Source organism: Homalodisca vitripennis, chromosome 7 (genome assembly GCF_021130785.1).
Source record: "Homalodisca vitripennis isolate AUS2020 chromosome 7, UT_GWSS_2.1, whole genome shotgun sequence".
NCBI lineage: Eukaryota > Metazoa > Arthropoda > Insecta > Hemiptera > Cicadellidae > Homalodisca > Homalodisca vitripennis.
Window position 1 is genome coordinate 128,569,099 of NC_060213.1, and position 14,397 is coordinate 128,583,495.

A 14,397-nucleotide genomic window follows, 5' to 3' on the forward strand; every position below is an offset into this window, starting at 1 on the left:
TGCAAAAACATAAACAAGCAAGAGAAAAATAAAAAAAGAACAGGGAAATGTTCTGCAACCACCAACTAATCAAAATAGTTCCTAATATCATATCTACAATGCAGCACTTGTCAAGGAACTAACATACTGCGTACTTATGATTGGCAGGCTGATTCGGACCACTTATATGGCCGCCTCCCACATGGTCCGTTTGGACAGCAAGTCTATTTGGGCCTCTTGTACGGGAGGGGGTTAAATGTTTTTTGAGAAACCATAAGGAACTATAATAGGTCCTCTATAAACCGGTAATGTACTTGTCATGTGTATAGTCATCCGGTGTATTTTGAAGGGCGTAGAGTGGAATTTAAATTTAGAGATACTACATCACACATGCACAGATTGCAATTTCAAATTCTCTGTATCTCTGGAGATTTAAACATTTCCGATGTTGGCCCACTTCCCTCCACAGTGAGGCCAAAATATTTAAAGAATTTAATTTATTGTGTAATCAAAGTTTCAATGTGGTATGAATCGGAATACTTACACGTTAATTATTGAAACTCTTGTCTTTATAAATATATATGATCCTACATGCCTAACTCTCATTTTTAGCAACTGACACTATCCACAGGTGGGAAGATTCACAAATAGCCGTAAAGATTCAAGATCGGTTCATGGAAGCCCACTTGATTTACATCCATCAGGTTTTCACAAAATAAATAAGGTCAGATACTTTTCTAGCAGACATTGTATAGCAAATTAACGGTAAACAATTTTTATACAACAAAAATTTTAATTTTTTTTTTTTATGATTTACGCTATTATAATTCTGTTTGTGCAAACAAAAAGAAGAAGAATTTAACTTTTAACTGTTGGTATTTGTAAGTTACTGAAAATGCTTTACTGGTGGCCATCTTGATTGTAGCTCCATTAGAATGATGTTAACCCATAATTTACTTTTACGACTTTATTTCTAAACACAGAATTATGGGAGGTGTCTTATTTTGGAAATATAATTAACACACATCCAAGCGCTTTTTAGTTATTTCGATATTTTTATAGATTATTCCAAAAAATTCTAAAATTTGTTTGTACTTCATTGTTTCAATATTAACCCTTTGGCTGCTATGCAATGATATGTCGTTTTTGGTAATCGTGCCAAAAAATGGCATGCAACGATATATCGTAGTTGGCCTTTGTTCCGAAAAATGCTATGGAACGATACTTCGTTGTTGCGAATTTTTTTTCCAGCACTAAATATTACATTATTTACACGCGGATTGCGGTAAATGACAGTTGAATAAGTTTACTTTTCCTTAAAAATAATAACAACACTTGTATTTGCTGGTTTTTTAAAGTACACTAACGTCAAAAACAGCTGTGATCTAGATAGCACAGGGTAAGTTTTTTGTTTTTTTCATTACATAAGTAAAAATCTATATTTTTGCATGAACATTTAAGTATGTACTCAAAACAACATATGGTTTTAGGTAAAAATGTATTTAAAAAAATAAAAGTTAAATTTAATTATGTTTTTCTGTGTCAATGTTGAAAAAAAAAAACAAAAACAAAAAAATATTTAATTATTTCTTTACATAGTTTTGTATTTTTCAAAATGTATTATTTTTTATTTTCTTACATATATTATACTACAAAACAAAACATAAATCAATGAAATAGGTTAAAATTTGAGGAACTTATGATTTTTTTAGTAAAACTCTACAAATTCACCATTTTAGGCTTAGCACTTTTGGGATAAAATCCGATAAAAACCTGAGCACTTTTGGGATAACATGTCAAAAAATTCTTAGCAGCCAAAGGGTTAAGAAATTACACATTTTACAAAAGAACTAAATAGCTTTTGGATGCGTATTAATTATTCTTTCTTTAAAAAGAGAGACCTACCGTAACGCTATGATGACAAGTAAGGGTGTAAAAGTGAATGAGTTTTTACATTGCTCTTATAAGGAAAACTCAATGTTGTTTTAATACAGCCGGCTCTTAAACGCATTTTGGCCTACATACAGGGTGTAAATTAAGTCCTGATACACTTGGAATTTTTAAGAAATCTAAATATTTATGTGGTCAGGACAAATATGTGTACTCACTTCTTCTTCATCAGACAACTGGCACTTCACCGACTTGGGCCCTAGCCTGGGCCTGGGCTTCTTTGGTTCACTAGAAAACAGAAATATATTATTCTTGTAAATTGTTTAAAGTATGTCCAAAGGAGGTCTGAGAGGGACAGACACAGTCTAATGATCAGCAGTCAGTGGAATGTTCCAACTAAAACTTAAACACATCCATAATTTTATAAGCAGTAATTCAAAGCTATTATCCAAATTAAAATAATTTTACTGCTGCAAAACACGTTTTTATATACTCGAATACAAGGAATTATATACAAGAAATATAACAAAATACTTAGTCCATACAGGTTTGGCTCTGAGCAAAAAAAGTCCAATGAGTGTTTTAAGAGACTACGGGTCTACTTGTGTTTATAATATTGTCAGGTGAACTAGTGGAGCATTTCCTAAAAACATGAACAGGTAAAATACATTTTTCATAACCATTTTTAGATAAATGTGTTTACATCACCTCAACAAAGCTTATTGAGATATACATCTATAAAATTGTGTTAACTGAAAAAGTCAGTGTTTAAAAATATTTTAATTATATCTTGAAGTTTATACATACTACGACAAATCTTAAATGACAAATTATGTTTTAAGAATTGTGTTTATAGACAGATCAATAGGATTAAAACAAGCTGCCACTGTAAATATGAACCAAAATGAAAAAAATACTTTTGTGTTATTTTAAATATTACAATTTTGATTATTAAACTTAAAATTGCTGAAATAACAGTTCATCATAAAAACTGCTAGCAAGGAGTAATACTTGAGGTTTGTATGGGCTCACATGTTGTGTTCGCATGAATAGTAGTCTCCTTGAGGAAGATGTGTTTACATGATAGGATAATCATGTAATAGCATATTTTGTTGTGAGTGTTGGTGAGTGTTTTATAACACTGTCAATAAAATATACACATTTTTGTGACTCACGAATTGGCATTTGAGCTATGACTGAGACGGTTGAGATCTGCCGTGTGACAATGTTGAGCCGAGCTGTCCAAGAGTACTATCGGAGCATTGGCGGGTGTCAGAGCCATCTTAGCTTGTACCGCACAGTCCAGGCACTTCAGTAACCTGACAACCACACTTATCAGATGCAACTCTGTGCTTCCACAAATTTTATATCACTTTGTTACAAAATAAAGTTCCAGCTAAATCGTTAACCTTAACCCTTTTAACACCGGGCATTATATTAAGAGATATCCCAAGAATCCCAAGCCATTCTTTGACAAAATGTATTAGTTTTGTAAACAACTCATAAATAGGCTATTTTTTTAGTTATCATGCTAATACTTCTTTGTCCTACTTCTTATTAAATGTAGTTTACAGAAATAAAAACAAATTAAATATGTAGTGTCTTGAACATGATTTTTTTAAATATTTATATATAGAAAATAAATAAAAATTTTAAACTTTCAAGCTTGTTTTAAACCATATAGCTAAAAAAATGTTTGACACACAAATATCTATTTATTTTATGTTAAACTTAATTCTTAATTAAAAGAAACAAAAGTTTTATGCCTACTATATTTACAAGTCGAGTAACATCAATTTTTGTAAGGAAGCGTTGACGATTTTTCTTTTTTGCCATTTCTGAGCAAGTAAATGTAACACAGGTTTTGAAATTCATAATACTTTACATTAAACAAAAGCTATTTCTGATAAAATTATTAAAACTGTTTATACCATATATTAAAAAAAACTTTTAAATTTATATCAGTAGAAAATATCTTCGGAATGTCAAGATCGCTTCACTCAAATTGACGTCATTGCCCACATGCACGCTACTTGCAACTAAGTTACTAATTGGTGTATTTTTGCTTACGGGAGACTTTGAACGATTCCTTTTAATCATCATCAAATCAAATAAATTACAAACTAAAATTTAACTCCTATACTAACTCTTTATCATTTTGATCTAAAAACATAAAGCAAAGTGGAATATTCAAATCGTAGTGAAATACATCTGTCTGCTGTGACTAGTCAGCTGACATGAATAGCAATTTCTAAATTTCTAAAATAGCAAAGCTTTACAAACTATATTTCAATGCAATACATTTGTCCAAGCAAGTCTGTGGAATTTCAAAGGATTTGGTAAAATGGGTGACTACCAATTAAAATTCAAATATTTTTACCCTCAGTAAAGAATTAATTTTTCAATATGCAATCGAAATCATTGTGTGAGACTTAAGGTGAATTAAAAATATCAAATGACCATATAAAATGATAAATTTGTATTTTATTATCTTGTATATTAAGTATTTAGTTGCCTAGCAACCTTTAGATTTATACCAGATCCACCACTAAAAATAAAATTTTGTGGATCATTAGCTTGCCTTGGCCACTCCCAAGTTTAACCCTAGAACTGTTAATCGACATAATTATGTCGGTTAATGCCGCTTTTGTGGTGTTAACCGTCAAAATTTTGTCGATCAAACATTCCCTCGTATAATTACTTTTTATAATATACTCCGGTAACGTATCGATATAATTCATGCACCATTGGATTCGGGAAGAAAAATGCTAAGGAACAGAGGAGTTTTATTCCTCTTTGTATTATGGTTATGATGACGTAGCAAGCTTGTTATTTTGAACGTAAAAGAAAACGCGACGCCGTTTGTTGTGACCGCCATATTGCCGCTGCCGTTCTGTAATCACTTTCGTGCCGAGCTGTGGATATTTGTAAGTTTTAATAGTTTTACGCGTGTTTTAGTGTCGTATTTAATGTGTAGTGTGTTGTTTGATGTCGTAGTAGTGTAAACATATATATTTTAGAATAAATCATTTTCTATTTACTGAAATATGTTTGAGAAATTACCGGCTTTGTGTAGGCTATGGCAAAATGACTTGGCTAAAATTCATTTCACATAGTTTGTTATTGTTTTCACTTACTAAACGTTATTTATAGCACTCTTTTAGCTCTGAGGTAACTATTTATTTTTGGTAAATAGATAGTTTTCACAATAATATATATATTGCCTGTAATTTCTTTGGTTATATATAATAACTGTTTGGGTTATTCTATATTTTTTCAATATCTTTAGTTATATTTATAGTTTTCTAACTACATAATATTTCATATTACTTATAAACCATAAATTTATAAATTTTGATATAGTACAAGCTTTAGAAACTATTTTATATTTTGCTGAATGAAAAGTTTTCGCAAAATTTTTGAATAATGGAAAAATTTAACTTTTTTACTTTTCAAAAAATAATTTATGGTAATTATTTCATTACTACTGTATATTCTATTTTATTCTAAGTAATAAAATATGCAAAATAACATGTATTCATAGATAAATGTATTAGCAAAACTTGTTTTACCAAAGTCTTACGTGTACACCCGATTTTCAGAATTTATACGCATCGCTGCTTTTTGTTCTATAGCTTTATGATGCTTTCATAAATGTGTATAATGTTTATGTTTTTCTGAAACTAGATAAAATTTGACACAGAATGGCTATCTCACTTATAAATATTTCTCACTATAACTTCATTTGCTAGGTATGGTCCCCCCCCAAATTTAAGAAATATTTTTCGTAAATTTTATATTTGATTAAAAAAAGTGTTTATTAGAAAATTTTTGATGGTTAATTTTACAATATAGTGCAATTCTACGTTTAATTCTGAACACAAAAATATATACTCTTATTTATATTGCTTTTATTTTATATTTTTAATAATTTTTTTAAAAAAACCTTGCGCGAAGCTCCAAAACAGCCCGACACTACAGGATGAAATGACCGCCAGTTCTAGGGTTAAAGGTTAGGCTTGTCACATAATTTTTATCTTCAAGAAATTCTTCTTTCTTTCACTACTTTTTCACTTAAAATCTCATCAACAAAGTTACCATCACTGAGTATGTTCTCCACAAAGTTAACTAGAACTCTCAGAAAAGAACGTGATCTGGCCGTGACACGATTTCAGACAGCAACTAATTATAACAAACAATCAACAGATGAAACGGTAAACAACAACCAATTTTGAGAGTCGACCAGCTTCAAAAATCAAACATGTTATATTTTAACAGACCATATCGGGAATATTTTTCGACTGCCACATTATGAATTTAGGTGATGGGCAGCGACCGTCAAAGGTAATTACACTGATGCCAACTAATGACAAGCAATATACGTCATTGGTAGCTAATGGGTTAATAATTTCAATTCTTTTACAAAAATTGGAAAACCAGTTTATTTTTGGTTAACTTAATTATAAAGCATAACAACAAAACAATCAAAATTCATTTACATTTTTTCACTTTTTTATAATTTTATGACAAGATCCTGAATTAGTTGCCTGGGAGATGAGATAAAACTGATTGTTACATTAGATTGTTATTATTAAAATAAACTATTTACATTACATGAAATGACCATTCATTTACTTTTTATAATTCACTTTTCTGTGTCAGTCTTTGAGTATCTTTGGTATCTCAATATCATTGTCCAAGTATCTGTCTACTTCTAAAGTACACAAATTATCTTGTTCTATGGATTAGCAGAAGAACTAAAAACTCATTCAACAACAACAGCAGAACATTGAAGTGATGAAAATTGAGCATATGGCAATATGTAAACAATAACAAAACAAGCTATTAGTTGTGATTCCAGTGTGCAAACATGACGAATTGAAACGGAATAATTGCTTATGCCTGAATTACGTGATTATTAGCATCTAGAAAGAGCACAATGAGTGCCGCTCGGGCAAGATTATTCAGTCCACTCGGCAAAAATGCCTATTTTGTTGTTATTATAATTTTATGATGAAGCCACCTACCACCACAGATACTAAGGTCCGACGATGAAGGAAAAAAAGCCATTGTAAGAACAGATGATTTGTTTGATGTTAGAATATAAACCTAATTCCTTCCTCCTGCAATACTCACCTGATGGACTTCTCCACAGCGAGTTCCTTGTAGAAGTGACCTGAGCCATCGTGGTAGACCATGCCTCCATCCTCTTGACTCAGGAGACATTCTGATTGACTCGCTGCAGACTCGTCCTCGTCCAGCCCTTCATCCTCATTATCTTGTCCCTCCTCCATTATGTAATCCATCTTATTCTGAGCAAATTTAACAACACATATCATTATCAAACCCAGTTGTTGACTGATTCAAGGTCATAACTGGTTGTGTAATAATTGCTATCAAGAAAATAGTGATGATCGGATTAAAAAAGTTTGATTCTGATATCTACATTTTGATTTTGATTCTCAATTCTTAATTCGATTCTGATTATTGTTATTTGTTTCTAAGAAATATGAATAAATCCAGATTCTAAAAAAAATTTATTAGAGATGGGCCAATACAAAAAATCTGATATTTAAACCAAAATTTGGCCTCAATTCGGAATTAGGTACTGATTCCTGTATAAATAATACATTCCCTGCTGCACAACAATGCCAAACAACAGACAGCCAATGCTCCGAAGGAACTCATTTTAAAGAGATGTCTTGAACTATCCCGCACAATCCTTGACCTAGCACCTTCAGATTACTACCTCTTTACCTCCTTGAAGTTCCACATGGGTGGAAAAAGGTTTTCAACCAACGAGGAGGAGAAGGGGAAGTAGAGGAGTGGTTGAAGGGGTTAGAGGGAAACAACTCCCAGAAAGGCATAAAAAAGTAATATCCCGGTTCATCAACTGCATTAAGAGGAATTGTAACTATGTCGAAAAATAGCTTTGATATGTACTAATGTAACCTACAAAAATTTAGTAAACTTACTTTCTCGATATGCCTCTTATACATCAATAACAGTAAGAATAAATATCGAGATCGGAATTGACCCATCCCTAATAATAAGTTTTTTGGCAATGTGCTATAATACGTAGTTTTGCTTCACTAAATATTGAAACTATTTTTTTCTCTCACTAAAGATTTTGCACATAAGATATGGTTTATATTAGTGTGGTTATACATTATTTGTTGATCGATATTAGAAACTAACCTTGTGGGTTCTTTTTGCTGCCACCATAGCTTGTTTGACTCTCGCTGCGCTGAGTTTGCCTGCAACTTCTGGCTCTCTGCAACAAAAAAGGGTCAATCACTAAAAGAATTATTAAAAGAAAACTTAATTGAAAATCACCTAATTCTTAGAATGGTAGGCGGTTTATTTCACAACAAAATTTCAAACTTGATAGGACCAATTCAGTTTGTATCAACAACATTTTGGATAAAACAAAAGCACTTCAAATCTTATCTAATAATGATTTTTAAATGGGTAAAATTAAAATCTTCAGTTTCAACACAACATTAAATTTTTCTGGGCAAGTATTCCTGAGTCAGCCTACTTTAATATCTAAAAAGTATAAGTCGCCAAAAAGGGTTGATGGCCAAGGCATAAAAATAAAAACTTTGTCTCTTTTTGAAGGAACTAACAGTTTTATTTTAAAATCTCAGCACTCACTTGGATGCCTCCTCACGGTAGATCTCGTTAACGGTCTGCTGGCTAGTAACAGCTCTACGTTTGCACCGGTCGATGAAAAGCAGCTCTCTGCGACGGTGCCAGTCCGGCACATGGGAGTGTCTCTTGTTCTCCTCCAATCGGAGACTTGGCTCTCCATCGTCTGGCACTGTCACTTCCGCCTTGACATCACAGCCCTTCTCCACACAGGCGACTTTCCTGCACACAGGAACACCTTGGTATATTTAACATTTTAAATGAATGCTAAGCAAACAGTTAGCAATTACTTTTAAATGATTGTGTACTACGACTTTAGATGTAGTAACCAACATCTGTATACACTAATGTCTATCTACATAAAACACAATGCTCTTATATTTTGAAATTCAATAACTTCTTCTAAATGGGAAAATTATGCTAGTATTATTATTATTAGGTTATTTACAAAATATCATTAATAGTTTTGAAATGGAAAATGCCTTTATTAAAGAGGCGAAGTTAGGGCTATCAAGCTCTCTCTACCACTAAATCTCATATTGTATACGTAGATATACAATAGTATGATACAAAATTGCATTAAATTATTAACTTATACTTTAAATATAAAATAACAAAATTGCTTAACCTATACAAAATTAAATTATATGAAGCAAAAATCTAAATATAAAATGAATTCAAAACTTAAAATACAAAAGAAAAAATATTGTAATAAATACAAGAAAAATTCAAAATGAAGAACAAAAAGACACATTCAATCAGTCTAACACAACAGCTGACCACATGATGGCAACAAGCAGCACCACCTGTCACCCCCACAGCAGCAGACCTCTAACCCCCGCCGTGAAGCGTGCACGGTCCTCAATACATCTAATATCATCGGGGAGAGCATTTCAAAGACGACAAGTTTCAAAAGTAAAGGACCTATTAAACATTTTTTATCTATGAATTGGAATTGATAGTAATGTGGCTCCCCAGATAAAGTTGAAATGATCAAACAGATAAACAGGATATTTGGTTTTGATAGTTAAATATAGAATAGAAAGTATGTGGAATTTACGTAGTTGATGAAGTTTCATGAGTGAAAATTGCTGAAAATATTGTGTAACATAACGTCTGAGATTAAAATAAATCTAATACAGTTTTGGTATATACTTTTAACAATGACTGCTAATAAAAGGTTAAGGGTTTTAAATAAACAAGCATGTTATCATTAACTAGCTAATTATTAGAAATTAAAAAAAGATTAAAAAATACTATTGGAGTTTTCTAGGTGAACTTAGATGAATACAACTCACTCTACACTCCCAATGGTCTTGTAGGTGGAGTAGAAGTAACCGGCCACGTGCCACAACGTGTCTTCGCCCAGGGAGGGAATTCTCTCGGCGACTTCCCCCTGTAACATTGGAGGCTCAACACTTTTACCCAACACACATGTAATGTTTACAATGAACAAGATTGTAACTAATGGTGAGATCTGCGTGTAGCATGTACAGCTGACGGGCAGTTTAGTTCATTTACAGAAGTTACGGAAATGTTTAAATTCTTTCTTTTAAGTTTATTAATAGTTCAATATTGCTTCCAGATCATGTTAAATATTGCTGAATGGATAACCACCTCAAACTTCACTTCTGCTTTCTGGTGGCATTACATTTGCATTGTTGATAACCCAAGAAAAGGTGCAGAGCAATCTGATTGCTGTTGGTGCAATCCTTTTAACACATCAAACATTTCAGTGTGAAATATTAATCCCAATCAAAAGACAGAAATCACAGTGCTTTTTCTGTATAATATATCTTACATAGTCATATAATTATTAATAATTATATTGAAAACATTTCACAATTGGTACCTGAGGGTTGGTACACTGCTAGCTGTCGAACACCTCATTTCACAGGCGATCTGCTATAGTCAACAATTTTAGAGATATTAATGTGTTATTTTGTCTTTGCAACTATACTGATGCGGTGCAGTGTATATTTATGGCCATAGAACACACGGATTATTTCATAGCTAAATTAGGCCAGTTATTATATAGACAACCAAGTCTTAGAAAGAAAACGGAAGAGCTGCTCTATTGAATGCAATAAACTATGTGGATGTTGGTTGTGCATTTTATTTAGCAATATTAAACCAAACAAAATGTTTTTCACTAAAATTTACTACATGATAATTAACCCATTGAGGAAGCAATTAACCTAGCCTGTCTAGGACTGAATGTTTGAATTGATTTTGGAAAAAATGCAAGCGTGTACTAAAATATTAATAAAATGAGTTTGGATACAGATAAATTAGTCAAAATTTCAGGACATTTTAGTCTGTTTGGTTGCTCTACAATAGCGTTTGTTGCTTTCTCCAAATAATTTTTATTAATTTTTTTAGTATATTTTTACAACTTTTTGTAGTAAGAAAAACAAAAAATTAAAAGCAACTATCAGCATTTTATTACTTCTTTTGTTTATCTATTTCAATAATGTTTTTATTTAAAACAGCACAATGTTTTTATACATGTAAAACCAGTTTTTATTGGATTACTTAATTATAAAGCATAATAGCAAAACAATCCAAATTCTCTTACATTTTTTCACTTTCTTATGATTTAATGACAAGCTCTTGAATTAGTTTGTCTGGGAGATGAGACAAAACTGCTTGTTACATTCAATTGTTATTATTAAAATGAAAATGAAAATAAACTATTTACATTACATACAATGACCATTCATTCACTTTTTATAATTCACTTCTGTGTCAGTCTTTGAGTATCTTTTATATCTCAATATCACTGTCTGTATCTGTCTACATCTGAAGTACACAAATTGTCTTGTTCCATGAGGTAGCGAAAGGACTAAAAACTCATTCAACAACTATAAAAAGTTAAACACTAAACAGTGAGAACATGATACATAGAATGTAAGCAGAACATTGAAGTGACGAAAATTGAGCATATGGTAAAATGTAAACAATAACAAAACAAGCTGTTGGTTGTGGTTCCTGTGTGCAAACATGACGAGTAAAAATGGGACAATGTGATATAACAGAGCTTACTTACATCAATATCATCTGGTTCATTTTTGGCAAAGTTGTGTTTAACATCAGCTGCATCCTTCTGTAAACATATTAAATTTTAAAAAGTTATAAAAATGTAAAAAAGCAAGGTCAGTTAAGTTAAACAACTAGAAGGGAAGCAAGTAAATTCATAACAGAGCTAATTGTGACAATTTTGTTTCCTGTGATTTATTATTGTATGATCGTGAACTGATAATGCCACATACCCGTCGAGTGTATCGTAACAACTCAGGGAGTGTGAGCACAAAGATTCAAGATTTGAATAATGCAGAGAACAATCATTTTAACAAATTATTTCAACTTATAATACATTAGGAGTTTACTTTTTCTATACAATTCCAATCAGCTCTGTGCCTAAGAAAGCACAATCTAAGAAAATAATAATCTTAAAATTTATTTATTTATTTATTTTATTTATTTATTCTTCCAACGGAATTACACCACTTGTACATGTAATAAGTTAAAAGGAGTATAAACTATTAATAGCACTAATATAATGTATACATATATAATTAAATAACAAAACAGTGTTAAAATAAGTAATAAAAAAAACAGCGAATTAGTAATAAATATGAGTTAACAAATAACCAACGAAAAGGTAAAAAAAAACAAAAACAATAATAAATAGTTAAATATAAAAACGAAGCAACAGTAATAAATGTGTAGTGTATGATAAGAATTAAATAACAACTAAGTGATAACAAAAATTGACACATGCAAAAGTAACAATAAATAACTAGCGACATGCAAAAAAAGATAAATAATCAGTAACATGCGTAAACCTAATAAATAATCAACAACATCTTAACATCTTAAATAATTTAACATTTAAATAAATATAAACTAAATCCACTACATGCATACCAGTGACGTGCGTGTTTGAGTGTGTGTGTGCGTGCGCGCGCGCGAGGGGGCAGGCTACTAGTTAGTTGTTTACAAGGGAAGCCACTTTTCTCTTGAAGGATGCGACAGTCTCATTGAAGAAATCAACATGTGGAGCAGCATCATCACTTCCAGTTCTAAGAAGTCTAGAGAGACCACTGTGGTAAGCGTAGTAAGTAGGATGGTAGCGTCTACGGAAGATGGTCATCGAACGAGTTCCTCTTGAGATGGAGAAGTCAATGCCACTGAGGAGACCTGGGCAGTCAAGGAGTCCATTCACCAGTTTGAAAAGAGTCACCAGATCCGTGAGCTGACGTCTTCTATGTAGAGGTAGGAGGTTAAATTGACTCTCGACTTCGCTTATAGGAGTTGTGCGGTAAGTGAAACCCAACCTGGAGCCAAGCATCCTGATGAAGCGCTCCTGGACACCCTGTAGTTGGGCGATATGGTTGAATTGGTAGGGCGACCAAATGACCGATCCATACTCCAGAACAGGGAGAACCAGAGACTTATACAAGACGACAAGAGTGTATGGTGAGTTGAAATTGTAATTTACACGTAACTGAATGCTTGTACTGAACTATTATTTGTTCCCTTCATGGAGGCAGAATGAAAACTGCCTCCGTCCTCTTCACTTAAATCATTGGTATGTCTTTTATAAGGGCTAACTGCAGTCTGGACATTACAGGAGTCAATTCTATCATGCTGTAGAAGTCTGTCTGTGTCTTTCGTTTATACTTGTGGAGTTCTTCATTATAATCAGCCAAAGCAGCTTTGTATTCAGTCCACTGGCTCAGTCTCTTGGCTTTGTATTCAGTCTACTGGCTCAGTCTCTTGGCTTTGTATTCAGCCCACTGGCTCAGTCTCTTAGCATTGTATTCAATCAACTGGCTCAGTCTCTTAGCTTTGTTAAGGAGCATTCTGGCTCTGTTTACAAAACCTTTAGCTTACTATTCCACCAGGACACACTTCACTTAGCCATTTCCTGCTTCACTTACCCAAACAAGCTTTTATCATAGGCTTTGAGGATAGCACTGTACAGGCTATTGATTCTTTATTCAAGACTGTCTGTGTCCGGAAAATATGACTCCTAATGTCCCAAGGTTATCTGTAGAGCTTCACGGAACATCATCCAGTCAGCCAGTTGTGGAACTCTATTCACTATCAAACTTGGCCCTGTAATTTCAATATCAACCAGTACATGATAGTAATTAGAGAACACATGCCAATTGTGGACCAGGTTGGACAGTGTAAATGAAGGGTTGGTTATAGGAAACTCAAAACCTCCTCCAAAATTAAGGTAAATGTAGCTGCATTGCTCATATTTGTTAGCACAATGTTATTAGTCAAGACACATTTCCCCATGGTTGGTGTCCGTGCGCCCACACTACATAATTAGAATTGGGATCACTCTGATGACGAAAGGCTTGCCTGTTGCCTTTCAGTATAGGATGGAGTTCTAAGGATTTGATAACTAATCTTGCAAATTAATATTTGACACACAAAGACATTTGTCAGAAGTGTGAAATGTATGCATTAAGGTAGAACAAATTTAGTAAAGGAAAGACTTACAGATTGTTCTCCACCATTGCAGGACCTTGCGGAATCTAAGGTGGTTGGACCATCAGTCTGGGATAAAAAAACATATTGTTATACCAATAAGTATAAAAACTTAAATTCTAGTTGACATTTACTTTTTTTATAACATTAAGAAATTGAAAGATTAATCCTCTTCTCCTTACATATCATCATTAAAATTAACACACAAAAATAAATATTTCATGATCACTGGACTTTTTGTAAACTACAGATAGATCCAACTTAAAGCGTCCAATCATGGTTATCACGTATGTACTGAACAGGACAGTCTCTGCACTCAAATTGGTACAGGGCTGCTGGATGGTTTGTAGGAGTGTAGGCCATTGGATA

At 32.6% G+C, this 14,397-nt stretch overlaps 1 protein-coding gene across 2 annotated transcripts in view; it reads right to left on the bottom strand.

Annotated features, from left to right (window-relative positions):
* The window catches only part of LOC124366307, a 117,651-nt gene that overhangs the window by 30,799 nt on the left and 72,455 nt on the right, over positions 1 to 14,397 (bottom strand). For both annotated transcript variants that reach the window (XM_046822749.1, XM_046822748.1), the window contains 8 exons: positions 14,041 to 14,097; positions 11,570 to 11,626; positions 9,819 to 9,916; positions 8,527 to 8,742; positions 8,068 to 8,143; positions 7,006 to 7,181; positions 3,045 to 3,188; positions 2,088 to 2,157 (listed from right to left, as the gene is read on the bottom strand). In XM_046822749.1, the coding sequence (XP_046678705.1) occupies positions 2,088 to 2,157; positions 3,045 to 3,188; positions 7,006 to 7,181; positions 8,068 to 8,143; positions 8,527 to 8,742; positions 9,819 to 9,916; positions 11,570 to 11,626; positions 14,041 to 14,097 (894 nt within the window). The remainder of the gene's footprint in view (positions 1 to 2,087; positions 2,158 to 3,044; positions 3,189 to 7,005; positions 7,182 to 8,067; positions 8,144 to 8,526; positions 8,743 to 9,818; positions 9,917 to 11,569; positions 11,627 to 14,040; positions 14,098 to 14,397) is intronic.